The 18,324-nt window shown below is 39.6% G+C and overlaps 1 protein-coding gene across 3 annotated transcripts in view; it reads left to right on the top strand.

Moving 5' to 3' along the window:
* DERA (deoxyribose-phosphate aldolase) overlaps positions 1 to 18,324 on the top strand; it is a 125,619-nt gene that overhangs the window by 13,966 nt on the left and 93,329 nt on the right. For 2 of the 3 annotated variants that reach the window (XM_078338266.1, XM_035255260.3), the window contains exon 2: positions 2,095 to 2,225. The exons of the other annotated variant lie outside the window; for it this stretch is intronic. In XM_078338266.1, the coding sequence (XP_078194392.1) occupies positions 2,201 to 2,225 (25 nt within the window). In that variant the 5' untranslated portion in view covers positions 2,095 to 2,200. The remainder of the gene's footprint in view (positions 1 to 2,094; positions 2,226 to 18,324) is intronic. 3 annotated transcript variants of the gene reach the window in all.

Raw genomic sequence — 18,324 nt, 5'->3', positions numbered from 1 at the left:
GTGTTTTCATGCAGTAAAGCCCCCATCGACTCCTGAGGCCTTTTTTTTGTTTGAGATGGAGTCTCACTCTGTCACCCAAGCTGGTGTGCAGTGGCGTGGTTTTGGCTCACTGCAACCTTTGCCTCGCGGGTTCAAGCAATTCTCCAGCCTCAGCCTCCCAAGTAGCTGAGACTACAGGCACCCACCATCACATGCCCAACTAATTTTTGTGTTTTTAGTAAACATGGGGTTTCACTATGTTGGCCAGGCTGATCTTGAACTGCTGACCTTGTGATTTGCCTGCCTCAGCCTCTCAAAGTGCTGGGATTACAGGCGTCAGCCATCATGTCTGGCTGACTCGGGAAGCTTTTAAAGCCACTTTCTGCTAATCAGTTGGCCAGTGTTGCTCCTCTTTTTTGGTGCACTGTTTTTTTTTTTTTTTCTTTTCAAGATGAAGTCTTGTTATGTTGCCAAGGCTGGTGTCAAACTCCTGGCTGCAAGCAAATCCTCCCGCTTCAGCCTCCTCAGCAGCTGGGACCACAGGTGTGTCCCACTGCTCTTGGCTCACTGAGTGTATTTTGAAATAAATTTTTTGATTCCTCCACTGTCATCAGGCTCCCATTCCTCTGTCATAGCAATTTCCACTTTCAGATATGTTATTTCAAATATGCAATAGACAAGAAACAAGAAAATCCCAGTTACCAGAATTGTGGTAAACTAAGAGCAAGAAGTTCTGAGTGGAGGTTCTGGCAGCTTTCTACAACCGGAATCCTGTGAAAAAATTCAGCCTTCATGCCCTGGGGCATTCATTAATGTCATGAATTAACTCTCCAGTGCATTTAGAAAGATACCAGTTCTTCACTGGGAGAACTGAGAAAATAGTTGTTCATCGAGTGTTTTGTTCTGCGGCTCAATTGAGGAACCTTGGTTAGAAAAGGCTGCTGGAGTCTTTCTGGTTAGTCAAGTACATGAACTATCTGCTATCTCTATCTTGCTAACATATGATGATGATCAATTAGTTATATAACCATATAATTGATTTTGTCAAAGTTGGTGTACTAAAAATATTTTGAAAGGGAGATGCTCTTTATGGAGATGGTAATATGATAAAGATTAATGTTTACTGATTATTTAGAACATATAAGGCATTTCTAGGTACATACATTATCTTCTAGTCCTCCCAGCAATTTTATTCCGATTTTTATGCTGATTTTACAAATGCGGGAGCTGATACTTTAAGAGGTAAGGCAACTTGCCTGTAGTCATACGGCTAGCAAGAGAATGATGAGTCAGGAATTAGCTGTGGTCTTTGTGATTCTGGAGATTGCACTCTCACTCTGAAAACGAATGACGTTGCCTCCTTATATACTTATATATGTTTTATTATAGAACCTTCACGTTCTACATGCAACTAGCTGCTAACTTATCTGTCTTTTTTAAAAGGCTTTTTTAAAAATTAGGAATTCAAAATATAATGAGATTACATGGATGACATGTAGATTGATATGGCATAGAAAAGTGGCTAAAAACCATATAAGGGAAGAAAAAGTAGCAGACAAATAAATTAGATGTTAATTTATATTTCTCCTGCTAACTTTTAATTTAATGAACCTGTTCTTGACTAAAAATCGTTAAAATTGGCCAGGCACGGTAGCTCACGCCTGTAATCCCAGCACTTCGGGAGGCTGAGGCGGGCGGATCACAAGGTCAAGAGATCGAGACCATCCTGGCCATGGTGAAACCCCATCTCTACTAAAAATACAAAAATTAGCCGGGCATGGTGGCACGCGCCTATGGTCCCAGCTACTCGGGAGGCTGAGGCGGAAGAATCTCTTGAACCCAGGTGGAGGTTGCAGTGAGCTGAGATTGCGCCACTGCACTCCAGCCTGGCGACAGAGTAAGACTCCACCTCAAAAAAAAAGTTAAAATTTTTTTGCTTGAAAAATACCTGTGTGTATTTATGGGATACGGTGTGATATTTTGATATATGTATACAATGCAAAATGATTAAATCAAGCTAATTAACATCATCACCTCACATACTTAGTTTTTGTGTTGAGAATGTCTGGAATTTACTCTTAGTAGTTTTGAAATATACATTCCTCTTAACTGCAGCCACCATGCTGTGCAGTAGATCTCAAAGGCTTCCTCTTCCTGCCTGACTGAAGCTTTGTACCCTTGACCAGCATCTCTAATTACCTGCCTTAGTTGGAAAACCGAAATGAAGGGAGATGTGAAATCTACAGGTAATCGCTAAGTGTAATTTTAATTAACACATTTAAATTTCTTGGTCATTATTCCATTTATAGAGATTTCTGAACAAGAAACAAAAAAGATTAAAATTCCACTCTTTCTGTATGTGCATGTTGGACTATATGATGGACATGCCATGAGCAAACGGTGAGCACAGGAAAAGGCCAAGGGCCGCACCCTGTTTGGACTATTTACCTTTGAGTCATTGAGACACTGATGGCCAGGACAGCCCTTAGGAAGTAGGGGAGATTTTGCCTGCAGGTGTGGACTCTTGCTGCATGCTTTTCCACCCCGAGGTGTCCACCTGGAGAGTGCCTTTCCCTTATTAAAAGCTGGCTGGGAGAAGAATGGAAAATTCAGTTCTCACTAAAGTGTGAAAGACTGTTGGTATAAATAGCTTTTTCCTGGGAAAGGTAAGTTTGGTTGGTACCAAGGAACGACAGACACTTTATTTGTGCAGTTTAAAATATTTAACCAAAAGGAGTATTTGGTTGTGGGGCCTGAAATATTGCCGTTTTGACTTCTGTCCATCGTGGTTTTTGTACACTTGACCTTATGTACTTTCCTCAGCCTTCTAGATTTGTAGCAGGGTTCTCTGTGAAAACTGGACAGGAGTCAGCTCCTGTAGAGCACGGGCTCAGCCAAGTGACTTCCACCAGGGCTTCGGGTGCAGCCGGGTCTGGGGAGCACCGGTGGGAAGCTTGTGTTCCTGTAGAGCCCCACCAGGGAGAATGTTTCCTGACGACCAGCGTCCACGCTGAAGTGATTGCAGAGCTAACTCACACTAACTTCTGAGTGGGCACATCTAAGGACTTCCCTTTTAAAGGCGGAATGGGGTGCTTTAAAGTTTTTGATGACTTGTCACAGAGCTTTTGAAAGCACTGGGAAAACCAGCCGCCTCGTCAAAACCTGTGCCACAAAAGAACTTCTTCCAGAGGAGAAATTACAGAAAGAGAGCAGGTGCTGCAGCAAGCAGTGTTGGGAATCAGCACCCAGCAGGTGGTGATTTCCCCTCTAATTTGGTTTTGAACAGATATTCCCAGACAGTGTTGGCAATCACTGTGCTCCGTAATGTAACGGAGGCCTGTTTGTTTGTTTTGGGAGACAATATCAACTCAAGCCCTGTCTGCTTATAGTCTCAGTAGTTTAGCACATGTTAGATGCCTGCTGTTTAAGGGGTACACCTACATCCCAAGCTCCTTCTGTGTGTTTGTGTGTGCATGTTGAAATAAATATTTAAGCACAGGCAGAGGCATTACTGGAGAGCGTGAGGCTGCTAAGTAGGGATCTGGAGAGTGTTTTGTTCTGCATGCCGAAGGGTGCTACAAAGGTAAGATACATACAGTAGCTACACAACAAATCTTTCTTTTTTTTTTCTTTGGAAACTTAGCTCGCTTCAGTTTCAAATCCAGGGGTATTTCATTTTCAAAAAATACCCCGGTTATAGAGTTTGAGCCTACCCCAAGTAAAATTTTCACAAATATAGTAGAGGTGTTACTCATTTAACTACATGTAGCTTTTTTGAAAAGAAATTGGACTTTCAGGTAAGACTGACGGTGATTCACATCTCGGTTCTTCTACCTATGATTTTTGAATTTGATATGGCAAAAAATGTAATGAATAAAAGCTAGGTCATAGAGTAACTGTGAAGATTAAATGAGGTATTATATGTAGAGTAGTTAGCAGGGTGCCTTGTATATAGTGATTCCAGTAAGAATTACAGACCCTTCCCTTTACACAAAATGTATTAGGAATGTTGGAAAATTCTGACCTTAAAGCTAAAGAGGAACTGATTGTGAACCAGGTTATTTGCTGACTAGAATAGAACATGGGGTTGTAAGGGAAAAACATTCAGCGTGTATGTAGGCAGTTGGAGCCTCTGTATATCCTAGAATGTAATGGACGTTGAAACTACCATGTATTTAATATCTTTTTTTTTTTTTTTTTAATTTTTATTGGATTTTAGGTTTTGGGGTACATGAGCAGAGCATTCAAGACAGTTGCGTAGGTACACACATGGCAGTGTGCTTTGCTTTTTTTCTCCCCTTCACCCACATTTGGCATTTCTCCCCAGGCTATCCCTCCCCACCTCCCCCTCCCACTGGCCCTCCCCTTTTCCCCCCAATAGACCCCAGTGTTTAGTACTCCCCTTTCTGTGTCCATGTGTTCTCATTTTTCATCACCCGCCTATGAGTGAGAATATGCGGTGTTTCATTTTCTGTTCTTGTGTCAGTTTGCTGAGGATGATGTTTTCCAGATTCATCCATGTCCCTACAAACGACACAAACTCATCATTTCTGATTGCTGCATAATATTCCATGGTGTATATGATGTGCCACATTTTTCCAGTCCAGTCTATTATCAATGGGCATTTTATGCTGACTTTCTTTCATATGGAAATGTGATTAAAGGCAGTTATCGGCCGGGCGCGGTGGCTCACGCCTGTAATCCCAGCATTTTGGGAGGGCGAGGCGGGTGGATCACAAGGTCAAGAGATCGAGACCATCCTGGTCAACATGGTGAAACCCCGTCTCTACTAAAAATACAGAAAATTAGCTGGGCACGGTGGCGCGTGCCTGTAGTCCCAGCTACTCGGGAGGCTGAGGCAGGAGAATTGCCTGAACCCAGGAGGTGGAGGTTGTGGTGAGCCGAGATCGCGCCATTGCACTCCAGCCTGGTAATAAGAGCGAAACTCCATCTCAATTAAAAAAAAAAGTAGTTATCACTGTTTTTTTTTTCTTCTAGAAGGAATTTATTCATCCCAAGTTCTTTTATTTTTAGAAGCTTTTTTGATCAGCATCTTTAAAAATGAGTCAATAGCCAAACAACAGAGTAGGTATTTATTTGATAAGTCTCATTGGTATCATCCTGTGACTATTTTAGGTAACCAGAGACAAGTGTTCGTACACTATTACTTAAGAAAAGTAAGCTTTTTTTGGTTGTTATTGCCAAAATAGACATTGGTTTCAGAATTTAAATATACAAGTTTTAATAACAGAATTACTTTTATAATTCCCAGTAGGTCGTGAAAAACATTTACTTAAAAGGTTAAGCATCAGGAATAATATGAACTCCAAAACTTCAGGACATGAAGTTGGTAACACCCCTCATAAGATATGTTATTCATAGTTTACTGTATTTTACCTTAGAGGTAAAACTTAAAAGTAAATGTTCCTGGGAGAGATCATGTATTACCTTAAATCCATGGTAAAGTATAAATGACCAATAATAGATTTTTCCTGAAGTGAGACTTAAGTGGGATGCTTTGTGGTAAGAGTAGGACATTGAGTACTGAGCTGCGGTAATAGCGGAATAAGTTTCAGGAAAAATAGGTAGAGATATTGTATAATCTTAAAGTTCTATTAGTATATTTAGTTGCATCCCTTTTTCAAGAACTTAATATATTTATTTAAATGAAATAGTTTTCTAATTATTTTAAGGGTTTAATGGAGATATAAATAATATTTCTGATATTTTCACAGGATTTATCTTCGGCAGATCTGTTTTAGCCTGCAGGTATTTTTGTAGACACATTAACCTGCATGACTAGCACAGCATCCAGCAGAAGTAGCAGCTTTATGAATAATATTTTCAGTTGACTGATAGTATAAATTCAATAAGTAACACAGCGTTATTGGGAATTCTAAAATTTTAATTTTGGAAAGTTCTTCATCTAGTTTCTCATTGAGAGGAAAGAGTTAAGTGGATTTTCTCTAAAGCTCTTGATTCCTAGAATAATTGATTAAATCTTTTCAAAGGACTGAGATTTGACTCTACCCAACAGGGAACCAAAGTTATCCAGCTTCTTGATGAATTTCTCTAAGGTCTAATGTGTCTGTGTACATTAAGCACATTTAGGTGCTTGGTAAAACTCTCATCAGAAGTTTTCTCAGAGTACATAAAATTGAAAAACTGCATATTTGGAAATCTCAATGTGGTTTACTAAGTATCTTATGAAGTTATCTTCATGAGAGCATGCTGTGGTTTGGATGTGGTTTGTCTACACTAACACTGATGTTCACATTTGATCCTTGGTGTGGCAGTGTTGGGAGATGGGGCCTAGTGAGAGGTCCTTGGGTCATGGAGGTGGATCCCTCATGAATAGATTAATGTTCTCTCTGGGGATGGAGGTGATGAGTGAGTTCTTGGTCTCTCGGGAATAGAGTAATTCTCATGAGAGTGGGTTGTTAAAAATAATCTGGTTTCCTTGTTTTTTCTTCTCTTGAGGAAGAGCCTGTGGGTTTCTTTTCACACACCTGCTACCTTTCACGTGTTCACTTCCCCTTTGACATTTTGCCATAACTTAGCAAAACCCTTACCAGAAGCCAGCACCACACCCTTGAACTTCGCAGCCTACAGAACTGTGAGCCAAATAAACTTTTCTTTATAAATTACCCAGTCTCAGTTATTCTTTTACTGCAACACAGAATCGACTAAGAGCATATAATAGTATAACCGAGATATTGGCCATAAACTGTCTTGGGATATGGAAACTTTTCTGTTACCCAGTTTATCCAAGTTGTTCATTTGACTGAAAGCATGGAAGATAACTGATTTTTACATGACAGCTTTCAAAAGCATTGTTAGTTCAAGGATTAACTCACAACGTCAGTTATGTAAATATGTGTGTGTTTTCCAAATTTGACAAGCATGTATGAATCCATGTGATACTTTACCTTAAAGTTTCACTATAATCTGTTTGCCGGACACAGTTGCTCATACCTCTCTCCCAGGACTTTGGGGAGAGGTATGAGCAGATTACTTGAGCCCCGGAGTCTGAGACTAGTCTGAGCAGCATGACAAAACCCCATCTCTATAAAAAATAAAAAATTGGCAGAGTGTGGTGGTGCATGCCTATAGAACCGGCTACTTGAGGTGGGAGTACTGCTTGAGCACGGGAGGGTGGAGGTTGCAGTCAGCAATTCAGTCGGAGTGACAGAATGAGACCCTGTCTCTCAAAAAAAAGTTTCACTATAATTTAAAAAAGAAATTTCACTGAGGTTTAATATATGGTGAGAACATTTAAATTCTGCTGTTAGCGATTTTCAGGAATACAGTACATTGTTATTAACTGTAGTCACCATATTCTACAATAGATCTATTGAACTGAATAGAGCTTCTAACTGAAATTTTTATACCCTTTGAGCAACATCTCCCCAATCGTCTCTCCCCAGCCTCTGGTAACCACCAATCTACTCTCTGTTTCTATGAATTCAGCTTTTTTAGAGTCCACCACATATTTAGCGAAATTATGTCGTATTTCACTTAATGTAATACCATCCAGGATTATCTGTATTGTTGCAAGTGACAGGATTTCCTTCTTTTTAAAGGCTGAATAGTATTCTGTTATTTAGGTATACCACATTTTCTGTATCCGTTCTTCGATGACAGACACTTAGGTTGATTTCTTATCTTGGCTATTGTGAATAGAGCTGCAGTGAGTGACCATGGGAGAGCAGATGTCTCGTCAACACACTGACTTCACTTCCTTTGGATGTATACTTAGTAGTGGAATTGCTGGATCGATGGTAGCTCTATTTTTAATTTCCTGACAAACCTCTATACTGTTCTTCATAACGGCAATATTGACTTACATTTCCACCCACAGCGAACATGGCTTCCCTTTTCTCCGAATCCCTCCATTTTTCAAAATTATCTTTTTCTGGAATTTCTACTCCTTAGATATGAGATGTTCTACACTGATCCTCTAATTTAGTTATTTTTCCCATTTTCTATTTTATTTAATTAATTTTTTGCTCCCAGATTTTTAAATAAGTAAATGTTCGTTATACCAAATTGGCATAAACTTGGCTGTAGTTTCTCTGTTTCTCCAGTCCATCATACACACCAGTCTGATCAGCACTACCAGTGTTTCAAGTCTAGAGTCTGAATTGCAGGATTCTCTGTGACCTGATCCCACTATACCCATGCAATTGTATTTTTACCCCCACATGTAAGTTTTTCCATTGTTACTGTTCTAGAAACAGGTTGTCACCATTTCCAAATTGGTCTCATATTATACTAAATGTTTGAAATGTCTTTCTGCTCCTTAATTCCCAGTTAATTTCTACTAATCTGTCTGGGCAGGTTCGCTTGTTGAAACCTTCTCTGGCCAGCCTGGTCTCTTCATAGTGACAGAGTTGGCGCTAGAACTCAGTGTCCTGCTTTGTTTGACACTGTCATGCCCTATATTTAGCACTACTATTAAATGGTGACTGTCAGACTACATAAACTGCTTCTTTCTCTTTTGTCAACGATTGCCTTCTAATTCTGTGGTTAAGTTACTCAGAGACGGCCTCCAACACCAAGTTGGTTGTACTAGGATCAAGCACTGTAGAACAGCTAACCAGGTGCCCGGTGCAGTTGGTGCTTCATAAACTGTTATCCATGGTTTTCAACTGCAAATCCAGTGATGACCCATGTCACAGAACCAGAACCTAGAATTCCCTTTTTTCAGGTCAAGGCTGTGTACCCAGTATTGGTGCCTGGCATGTTCCTGTGAATCTCCATCCCTGGCTACCCAGTACTTGGCCACAGTAGACAGCTTGTGGGTTTGGATGTGTTAGAACTGTGCTGTCAAAAGTTTTACAATGGGTCGGGTGCGGTGGCTCACACCTGTAGTCCCAGCACTTTGGGAGGACGAGGCCGGTGGATCAGGAGGTCAAGAGATCGAGACCATCCTGGTCAGCATGGTGAAACCCCATCTCTACTAAAAATACAAAAATTAGCTGGACATGGTGGCGCGTGCCTGTAATCCCAGCTACTCTGGAGGCTGAGGCGGGAGAATTGCCTGAACCCAGGAGGCGGAGGTTGTGGTGAGCCGAGATCGCGCCATTGCCCTCCAGCCTGGGTAACAAGAGCAAAACTCTGTCTCAATTAAAAAAAAAAAAAGTTTTGCAGTAAACTCACTTGGAACTATAGTAAATCCAAAACAAAATGGGTGGGATACCTAACGGGTATTTTAACTGCCTCTTTCTTCGACATCTTGATTCAAGACAAGAAGTATGTTTCTCAAACAACTTGATATGTGAGTTGCTGAGGAAAACTGTCTAGTCTCAACCTGGCAGGTTAAGAGTTGTTTGAAATTGTTAATTAAATACTTCATACTGCGAACCTGGTAGAAGTATTTGGTTTCTGGAAAATCTTTTGATAATGCTCCCCTAAGAGTTTAAGGAAAATGCCAGCAGAGTAAAAAGTACTGCCTTGTTCACAGGTTTAAACATATTAAAACAATAGCGAAAAAAGAGTGTGAGTGAAAAGGTCCTGTCCTTCCAGAGAGGTCAGTCATGGGTTGACACTGGTTTTTTATCGCAGGTATTTCCAAAGCTAACAAAACTCTTTGGAGGAGAGTTTTGAAAAACAATTGATGGACATCAAGTTAAGGTTTTTGAAAAACTAGAAATATACTAGTTTCCTAAATAAATTGAGCTGAATTTAAAGACATGGACGCCCATTGCTATGATATTTTAAAGTTTCACTATAACTTTTTGACTGAGCATGGTGACTCACGCTTGTAATCTCAACACTTTGGGAGGCTGAAGTGGACAGATCACTTGAGCCCAGGAGTTCAAGACCATCCTGGGCAACATGGCAAAAACCTGTCTCTACAAAAAATATAAAAATTAGCTGGGTATGGTGGCACGCACCTGTAGTCCCACCTACTTGGGAGGCTGAGGTGGGAGGATTGCTTGAACCCGGGAGGTGGAAGTTGTAGTGAGCAATGATTGTGCCATGGCACTCCAGTCTGGGCAACAGAGTGAGACCCTGTCTCAAAAAAAAGAAGTTTCACTATAATTCTTAAAAAGAAATTTCATTGAGGTAACCGTGTACAGTACTATGTACAAATCTTACATGTATAGTTCAGTTTTTACATGTCTATACAAGAATTTCAGTGTAATTTGATTTATATATGTGTATTAGTAGAATTTTAAATATTTACATTTTAAATTTGGGGAAGATAAAAAATAAAATAATTCCTAGTCTGCAATTTTATTATTACGAAGCAGGTTGTTACTGGAATCTTTCATGTTGGTTTCTATATGTTGTTTGTTGTTGTGTAATATATTACTCCAAAATTTAGTGGAGTACAATAAGCATTTATTATCTCACAACATTTCTCTGGGTCAAACATTTGAGAATGGCTTAGCTGGGTGGTTCTGGCTCGGGGTCTCTCATGAAGTTGCAGTCAAGTTATTGGTCCAGGCAGCCATCACTTGAAGGTTTGGCTAGAGCTGGAGGATCCACTTCCAGAGTGGCTCACCCATATGGTTGGCAACTTAGTGCTGGCACCTAGTGAGAGGCCTCAACCCTTTACCATGTGAACCCTTTACCACGTGGCAGCTGGCTTCTCCCAAGATGAGTGATCCATGATAGTAAGGCAAAGTCACCATGTGTTTTCTTACCCAATGTTGAAGTCACACATGAATATTTCCATAATATCCTCTTGGTTACATAGGTCAGCTCTATTAATTATGGAAGGGGCATGAATACTAGGAGGAGAGAGAATCATTATGGGTCATTTTTGAGGCTGGCCTGCAGTTTCCCTTATTTGCTATGTTAATTATTTTAATTTGCTTTTGTATTAGTTTTTTCTTATGACTAAAGATTTCAGGCCGGGCGCGGTGGCTCAAGCCTGTAATCCCAGCACTTTGGGAGGCCAAGGCGGGTGGATCACGAGGTCAAGAGATGGAGACCATCCTGATCAACATGGTGAAACCCCGTCTCTACTAAAAATGCAAAAAATTAGCTGGGCACGGTGGTGCGTGCCTGTAATCCCAGCTACTCAGGAGGCTGAGGCAGGAGAATTGCCAGAACCCAGGAGGCGGAGGCTGCGGTGAGCCGAGATCGCGCCATTGCACTCCAGCCTGGGTAACAAGAGCGAAACTCCGTCTCAAAAAAAAAAAAAAAAGATGTCAGACATTCAGAAAAGTGGTACTAGTATAAAGAACACTCATATATCTGTCATGACCTAACACAGTAATAATTTACTGTTTGTGTTGGCAGTTTTTCCTGCAGTATCTTAAATTAAAATTATAGATATCATAACATTTCACTCATAAACATAAAACAGTTTGCACTTTAAAGAAATTAATATATGTTCTTATAATACCATAACATCATTTTCTCGGTAGCCAAATTTGAAATAATTCCTGGTTAACATCTAACACTGAGACCATATTTAAATTTCTCCTGTTGTCCCCAAAATGTAATGTATTTTATAGCTGGTTTATCCAAGCCACGATGCAAATGAAGACTATGATTTGTATTCAGTTGTGTTTGTCTTCCTTTAGAGCAGAATTCCAATTTCAGTATCATGATACTCGGTTATGTTTTCTGTAGATTGTCTCAGCTTCTGGATTTGTCTGATTATTTTCTCATAATGTCATTTAACTTATTTCTCCATTTTCTGTATTTTCCTTCTTTCTTTTTCTTTGAGATGGGATAGTGCTCTGTTGCCCAGGCTGGAGTGCAGTGGTGTGAACATGGCTCACTGCGGCCTCAAGCTCCTGGACTCAAACAATCCTGCAACTCGGTCTCCTGTATAGCTGGGACCACTGGCATGCACCAACATGATTTTTAAATGTTTTGTAGAGACAGAGTCTTACCGTATTTCCCAGAGATCTCCAGAGCTTCAGAGATCTTCCCACCTTGGCTGGGATTACCAGAATGAGCCACTGTGCCCATCCTGTATTTTGTTTAATTTGGGAAGTTATGTCTAAAACTTGATTCTATTCAGGTTATACAGTTCTGGTAAAAGTACTTCAGAAGTGATGCTGTATTTTGTATGTATCACATCATGAGGCACAGAATGAATGCCTGGTTATCCCATTATAAGTGAAGTGAAGTTTGATCATTTGCTTAAGGAGATTGTAGCCATATCCGCCAGTGGTATAGTTCCAGTTTCCCCCCTTGACCTGCATGTCCTGTGTGAGCTGATACTCCGATACCATGTGAATGCCTGGTTTCTCATGAACTTTTCACCCATTGTCTTTAGCATCCACTAGTAATGCTAAATGTATTAATTATTTCTTTAAGGGTTACAGAATTATGTAGTTTGCTTTCATTTGATTCTTATGTTGTTAAATTACATGTTTTTCTTCTCCCTTCTTTGCTGGTAACAGCACCTGCACATCTTTGTGGTTTTGAATCCTTTTTTCTTGCCCCTGGATGTCCCTTTATTTCTAGGTTTGCTTATCCCGTAGCAGTCACTTAATGAATCTTGGTTAAGTGGATGGCTATACTTCCTTTATTCTAGTGCATCAGGGCTTCCCCAAACTACCAGCTCCCTTTTTCATTAAGTTAATTGTTTTCATCATCATTTCATCAAATATTTATGTATTTGCTGTGCATCATTTAAGTAGTGATGAAGAGCTGGGCTGTTATTAATGAAGTGATCTGAATCCCTTTGCTTTGAGGAAGCTCGAGTATCTTGTTGGCAGCATCCAACTAGATAATTCACTAGATTATATCACATAATACCACAACATAACCGCTAGATTATGTGCCAGGGCCTGATATACAATAAATACCTAAATATTTACTGACTGACGTGGGTAAGAGTTGTAATATTGATCTGTTAAGGTTCAGTGGAGCCTGGAGGAAGACTTAGTGGCTGCGGAGCTGGAGAAAGTTATTCACAAGTGACATTGACTTGGATATTTGGTAGGGTGACTTAGCATGCAAACTAGATATTTTTGACAGTAAAAGGGGAGCACTAAACATACTTAAAATTATATAATTAAAATATTGAATGTTGATACATTGCTTTTATTTTATTGGTAGATTTTCTGTTAGAGAGAAAACAGTTCCTTTCAAACACTAAAAAATTCGTTCTAACTCTAAATACATTCATGTACATCAAAGCCAGAAAAAGTATTCATATTATCTCAGCATTATAAAATAAATTGAATCATTACTCTGCTTTAATTAGCTTCTTAGCTGTATCAGTCTATATGTCGAGGTTGCATTTTGTGTTTAGTATGTGTAAAATTCTTGATAGTTTTCAACTCATTCTTATCCATAAAACATGTTTTTAAAATTGAGAAAATATTTTCTCTACAAGTGCTGAGGTACTTGGTAAGTTTATCATATTCTGTAAATGGTGGGTATTTTCAGTTCACATTTTGTAATTGAAATGTGTAAATATTTTACCAGAAATGTTTTTACAGCTAATATATTTTTGCCTTCATTCTGAGACAAAATAGTAAATATTTTTATAAGATGAAACATGTCAAATAAGATGTCTCTATTTATGATTCTTTTGGATATTTTGCAAATTCAAATACTGTAAAATTATAAGCCTTCTCAATTTTGTTTCTTTCCAGTACAGGATATAAGCTTATCTATTTTAAAATAGGAGCGTTTGGTAGCTAGTCTCCAGAGATGGACCACATCTCTGGTATTGATGCCTTTCTGTAGTCCCGTATTGTATTAATTCTGGGCTGGCCATGTGACTCACTTTAACCAACAGAATGTGGCAGAAGTCGTGCTCTACAGCTGCTTTAACAATTTTGGGTGGGCCATGCACGGTGGCTCACGCCTGTAATCCCAGCACTTTGGGAGGCCGAGGCGGCTGGATCACGAGGTCAACAGATCGAGACCATCCTGGTCAACATGGTGAAACCCCGTCTCTACTAAAAAAAAATATACAAAAAATTAGCCGGGCATGGTGGTGCGTGCCTGCAGTCCCAGCTACTCAGGAGGCTGAGGCAGGAGAATTGCCTGAACCCAGGAGGCAGAAGTTGCTGTGAGCCGAGATCGCGCCATTGCACTCCAGCCTGGGTAACAAGAGCGAAACTCTGTCTCCAAAAAAAAAAAAAAAAAAAAAAAAAAAATTTTGGGTGCTTTGAGCTGCCTATTAAGAAGTTCAGCTACTTGCAAAGGGAGAAAGGGCACTTGGAAAGGGAGAGGTTTGAGGACTACATGGAGAGAAAGGAGACCTAATGTCCCGTCAGAGCCCAGCCTTCCAGCTGCACCCTCCAAGGTACCTGAACTGTGAATGAAACTGTTCTGCATGTTCCAATCCCAGCGGCCATCTGACTTTAGCCACACAAGAGATCTTGATGAGAGCAGCAGCGCAACCGCTCAGCTGAGCCTGTCAGCCTATCAGGAGAAGCAAAATGATTGCTGTCTTTAGGCAGTGTTTTGTGGTGGTTGTTCATGTAACAAAAGATAGTCAAGACAGCTGAGCTGAAGGATTCCACAGTGTAACTTTAGAATTTTAAAATTAACCCCTGTACGCTGGTTGAAATCTTATTTAATTTGTTCAAATCTATTCTTTTGTAGGGGTAAATTTTAGTGTCTTTATCTTTGCCAAATTGTCATCAGTAATCGTAGTTCACTAAGTTTCAAAAACAAGAGGCTTTGGTGTTTTATTTATTTAATATCTTTTTCTAAATAAAAGATTTTCAACTGATTTTGAAAAAAAGCTAACATTCAAAGGTCTTATTTAGAAGATAGTTCAAGACTATCAGCTTAGATTGAGTGACAGAATGGCTCTTAACTCTTCAGAGAATCAGACATTTCCAGTATTCAGCTGATGAGAATCAGCAGAGAGAGCGCATATTGCCATGAAGGAAGATTTATGTTTAACGTCAGCTTTCTTACAAAGATCAGACAGTTCGTTTATTCTGTGTGTAAATAAAATGTTTAAAATTTGACATTGACGCTTGTACTTAATTGTTAGTCTATAGAAGCATATTTGGATGAAATTATTAATTATGTGTCTGTCACAAAGAGATCCAGGTATATTTCTGCCCCATAGGTTTTCTAATTTAATAAGGACATGTTTTTATCTTGATACTTTTATATCAAGATTTGTATCCCTGTTATCACTGCAAAATCACATAATCTAACCTCTTTAACTGAATTTATAGCGGTCGTCACAGCAATGCTGGATGTCAGTTGTTTTACCTTCAGCAAAATGGACTTCTGGTTTTTTATTTGATAAATTAGATTTTGCAAATGAGTCAGTATTCAAATTAATTTAACTGATTTTCTGTTTGAAGCACCTATGACTCTGCTGTGAAACTCTGATGTATTCTGTTTTGTGAATCTTCTGTTCGTGGAGCCAACAACTTGATAACTGCTGCTTCATTTCTTATACATTCAATAGAAAATTTAGATCTAAAAGTGAGCAATATTTAGAATAGTCGTTTATCTAAATGAAAGTCAAGCTAAAGAGTTGCATGTAACTGTATCTTACGAAGACGTGTTAAAATGCCATCTTTGGGCACAGGCATCTTAACTACTAATTTTTTGAAGTACATACTGATGCTTTTTAGCAGATTTAGGTCATCCTAGAATCTGATATGTAGATAGATAGATAGATATCTTTGGTTTTCCACGGCACATGGCAAATGTTGAAAAACATTTTGTGCAAATTACAGATAATCAACTTTCCTGAGAAATGGGAATTCAGAATAAAATTTTTTCTTATACATAATTTTTTTTTAGGTCATTGTTGCTGATAGTTTTTGTTGTTGTTGCAGAATTTAAAAACCCGACCCAAAGTAAATAGTTTAGATTTACAGAATATGATAAATCATAAAAGCATTGCTTTCAGTCCACTCTCTGCAAGGAACCTAGTGGTTTCCCATACATATTTCAGGTTCACCTAACCTGCAGTAGAGGCTCATTGATCCTACTGATTGGGGGTATTGTGCGTTTGTGTCTCTTGCATGCTGGGACTGAGTCCAGGGCACAACTAGCTGCTGTACAAGATGGATATAACAGAGACACAACAGTGTGGATTAATCTTCAACCACCACCCAAGACGAGAAGGACTTAGCCATCTGTAGCCACAAATATTCCTTTTTTTAAATAATTTCAACAGTTTTTGGGGTATGAGTGGTTTTGGATTACATGAATAAGTTCTTTAGTGGTGATTTCTGAGATTTTAGTGTACCCATCACCCTAGCAATATACACTGTACCCAATACATAGTCTTTCATCCATCACCTCCCTCTCTGTTCCCTCATGCTGAATCCCCAAAGTTCATTATATCATTCTCATGCCTTTGTGTCCTTGCAGCTTAGCCCCCATTTATTAGTGAGATCATGGGATATTTGATTTTTCCGTTTTTAATTACTTCACTTAGAATTATGGCCTCTATTTCCATCCAAGGTTCTGCAAAAGACATTATTTTGTTCCTGTTTACGGCAGTGTTCCATGAGGGGTGCGTGTGTGTGTGTGTGTGTATATATATATATATATATATTTTTTTTTTTTTTTTTTTTTGAGACTGCGTCTTGCTCTGTTGCCCAGGCTGGAGTGCAGTGGTGTGATCTCAGCTCACTGCAACCTCCACCACCCAGGTTCAAGTGATTCTCCTGCCTCATCCTCCTGAGTAGCTGGGATTACAGGTGCCCAGCACCCCACCCAGCTAATTTTTTTGTAGTTTTTAGTAGAGACGGGGTTTCACCATATTGGCCAGGCTGGTCTTGAACTCCTGACCTCGTGACCCACCCGCCTCAGCCTCCTAAAGTGTTGGGATTACAGGCGTAAGCCAGTCTACCCGGCCTCTATGATGTTCATAATCCCACATTTTCTTTATCTACTCATCGACTGATGAGCATTTAGCTTGGTTTCGTATCTTTGCAATTGCAAATTGTGCTACTATAAACATACATGTGCGTGTGCTTTTTTCATATGCTTTTCCTTTGGGTAGATACCCAGTAGTGGGACTGCTGAATTGAATGCTAGTTCCAGTTTTAGTTCTTTAAGGAATCCCCATACTTTTTTCCATAGTGGTGGTACATTCCCATCACCAGTGTAAACGTGTTCCCTTTTCACCATATTCACGCCAACATCTAGTCTTTTTTTACTTAATTGTGGTCATTCCTGCAGGAGTAAGGTGGTGTCTCATTGTGGTTTTAATTTGCATTTCCCTGATGATTAGTGATGTGCTTTTTTAACAAATACGTTTGCTGGCCATTTGTATATCTTCTTTTGAGAAATGTCTATTCATGTCCTTTGCCCACTTTTGAATGGGATTTGTTGTTTCTTTTCTGGCTGATTTGACTTCCTTGTACATTCTGGATGCTCTTCTTTTGTGGGATGCAGTTTGCGAATATTCACTCCCACTCTGTGAGTTGTCTGTTAACTTTGCTGATTCTTTTGCTGTGCAGAAGCTTTTTAGTTTAATTAGGTCCCATTTATTTCTTTTCATTTTGTTGCATTTGCCTTTGGGGTCTTAGTTATGAATTATTTACCTAAGCCAATGTCTAGAAGAGTTTTTCATATGTTACCTTCTAGCATTTTTATGGTTTTAGGTCTTAGATTTAAGTCTTTCATCTGTCTTCAGTTGACTTTGTACAAGGTGAGAGATGGGGATCCAGTTTCATTCTGATACATGGGGTTTGCCAGTTTTCCTAGCACCATGTATTGGATAGAGTAGCCATGAATATTCTGAGTACCCTCAATAATCAGTGAATGCCTGGCATGCTGGGAGTGTTAGTTTTGTTATGTCGGGGATGCTGGGGAAAAGAGTCAACTTTTGGCTTCCTTTTAGAGTGAACTACTTGGTAAAGTAACTGTTCACTGCACCTGGCTCTCACAGGCTATGCGATATTGCTGGAGACTCTGGGAGAAGTTGGTCTCCCAAATGCATCTTGGTTTATTTTCAACTTTGTTAAAAAATGAAATATACAAGACAAATGCTAATACAGAGCGGGACAGGAGGCATAAACTAGGCTTGTCTTGGGCAACCCATGATGACGTGGTCACCCTAGTGAGGACCAAAAGCTCAGCAGTAGTTGGGCCATATTGGGAAGAGCTATTGAATTTGACTTCAGTAGTCACTTAGAGCATAGAGTGGCTGGGGAGAGGAACAGGGAGGTGAGCTCTGACAGCTTGTTCTAATCTGTAAACTCTTCCACAGAGACTTAACCTGAGGCTGTTGATGGGTAGCGAGCAGACGAAGCTCTTTGAATTTTGCGCTTTGTGAATCTTAGAGCCTGCTTCTGGAGCTTGGACTTTTCACTCTCCAAATGGGAATAATAGCACCAGAATCAGGTAGTTCTTACTTGTTTAAAGACAAACGTTAAGGGCAGAATAGAAAAGCTACAGTCAGTTGACTGATGCAGTTTTGAC

This window comes from Callithrix jacchus, chromosome 9 (genome assembly GCF_049354715.1).
Source record: "Callithrix jacchus isolate 240 chromosome 9, calJac240_pri, whole genome shotgun sequence".
Lineage (NCBI taxonomy): Eukaryota > Metazoa > Chordata > Mammalia > Primates > Cebidae > Callithrix > Callithrix jacchus.
Note: the sequence above shows the minus strand (reverse complement) of the source record. Positions and strands in the feature narration are given on the sequence as shown.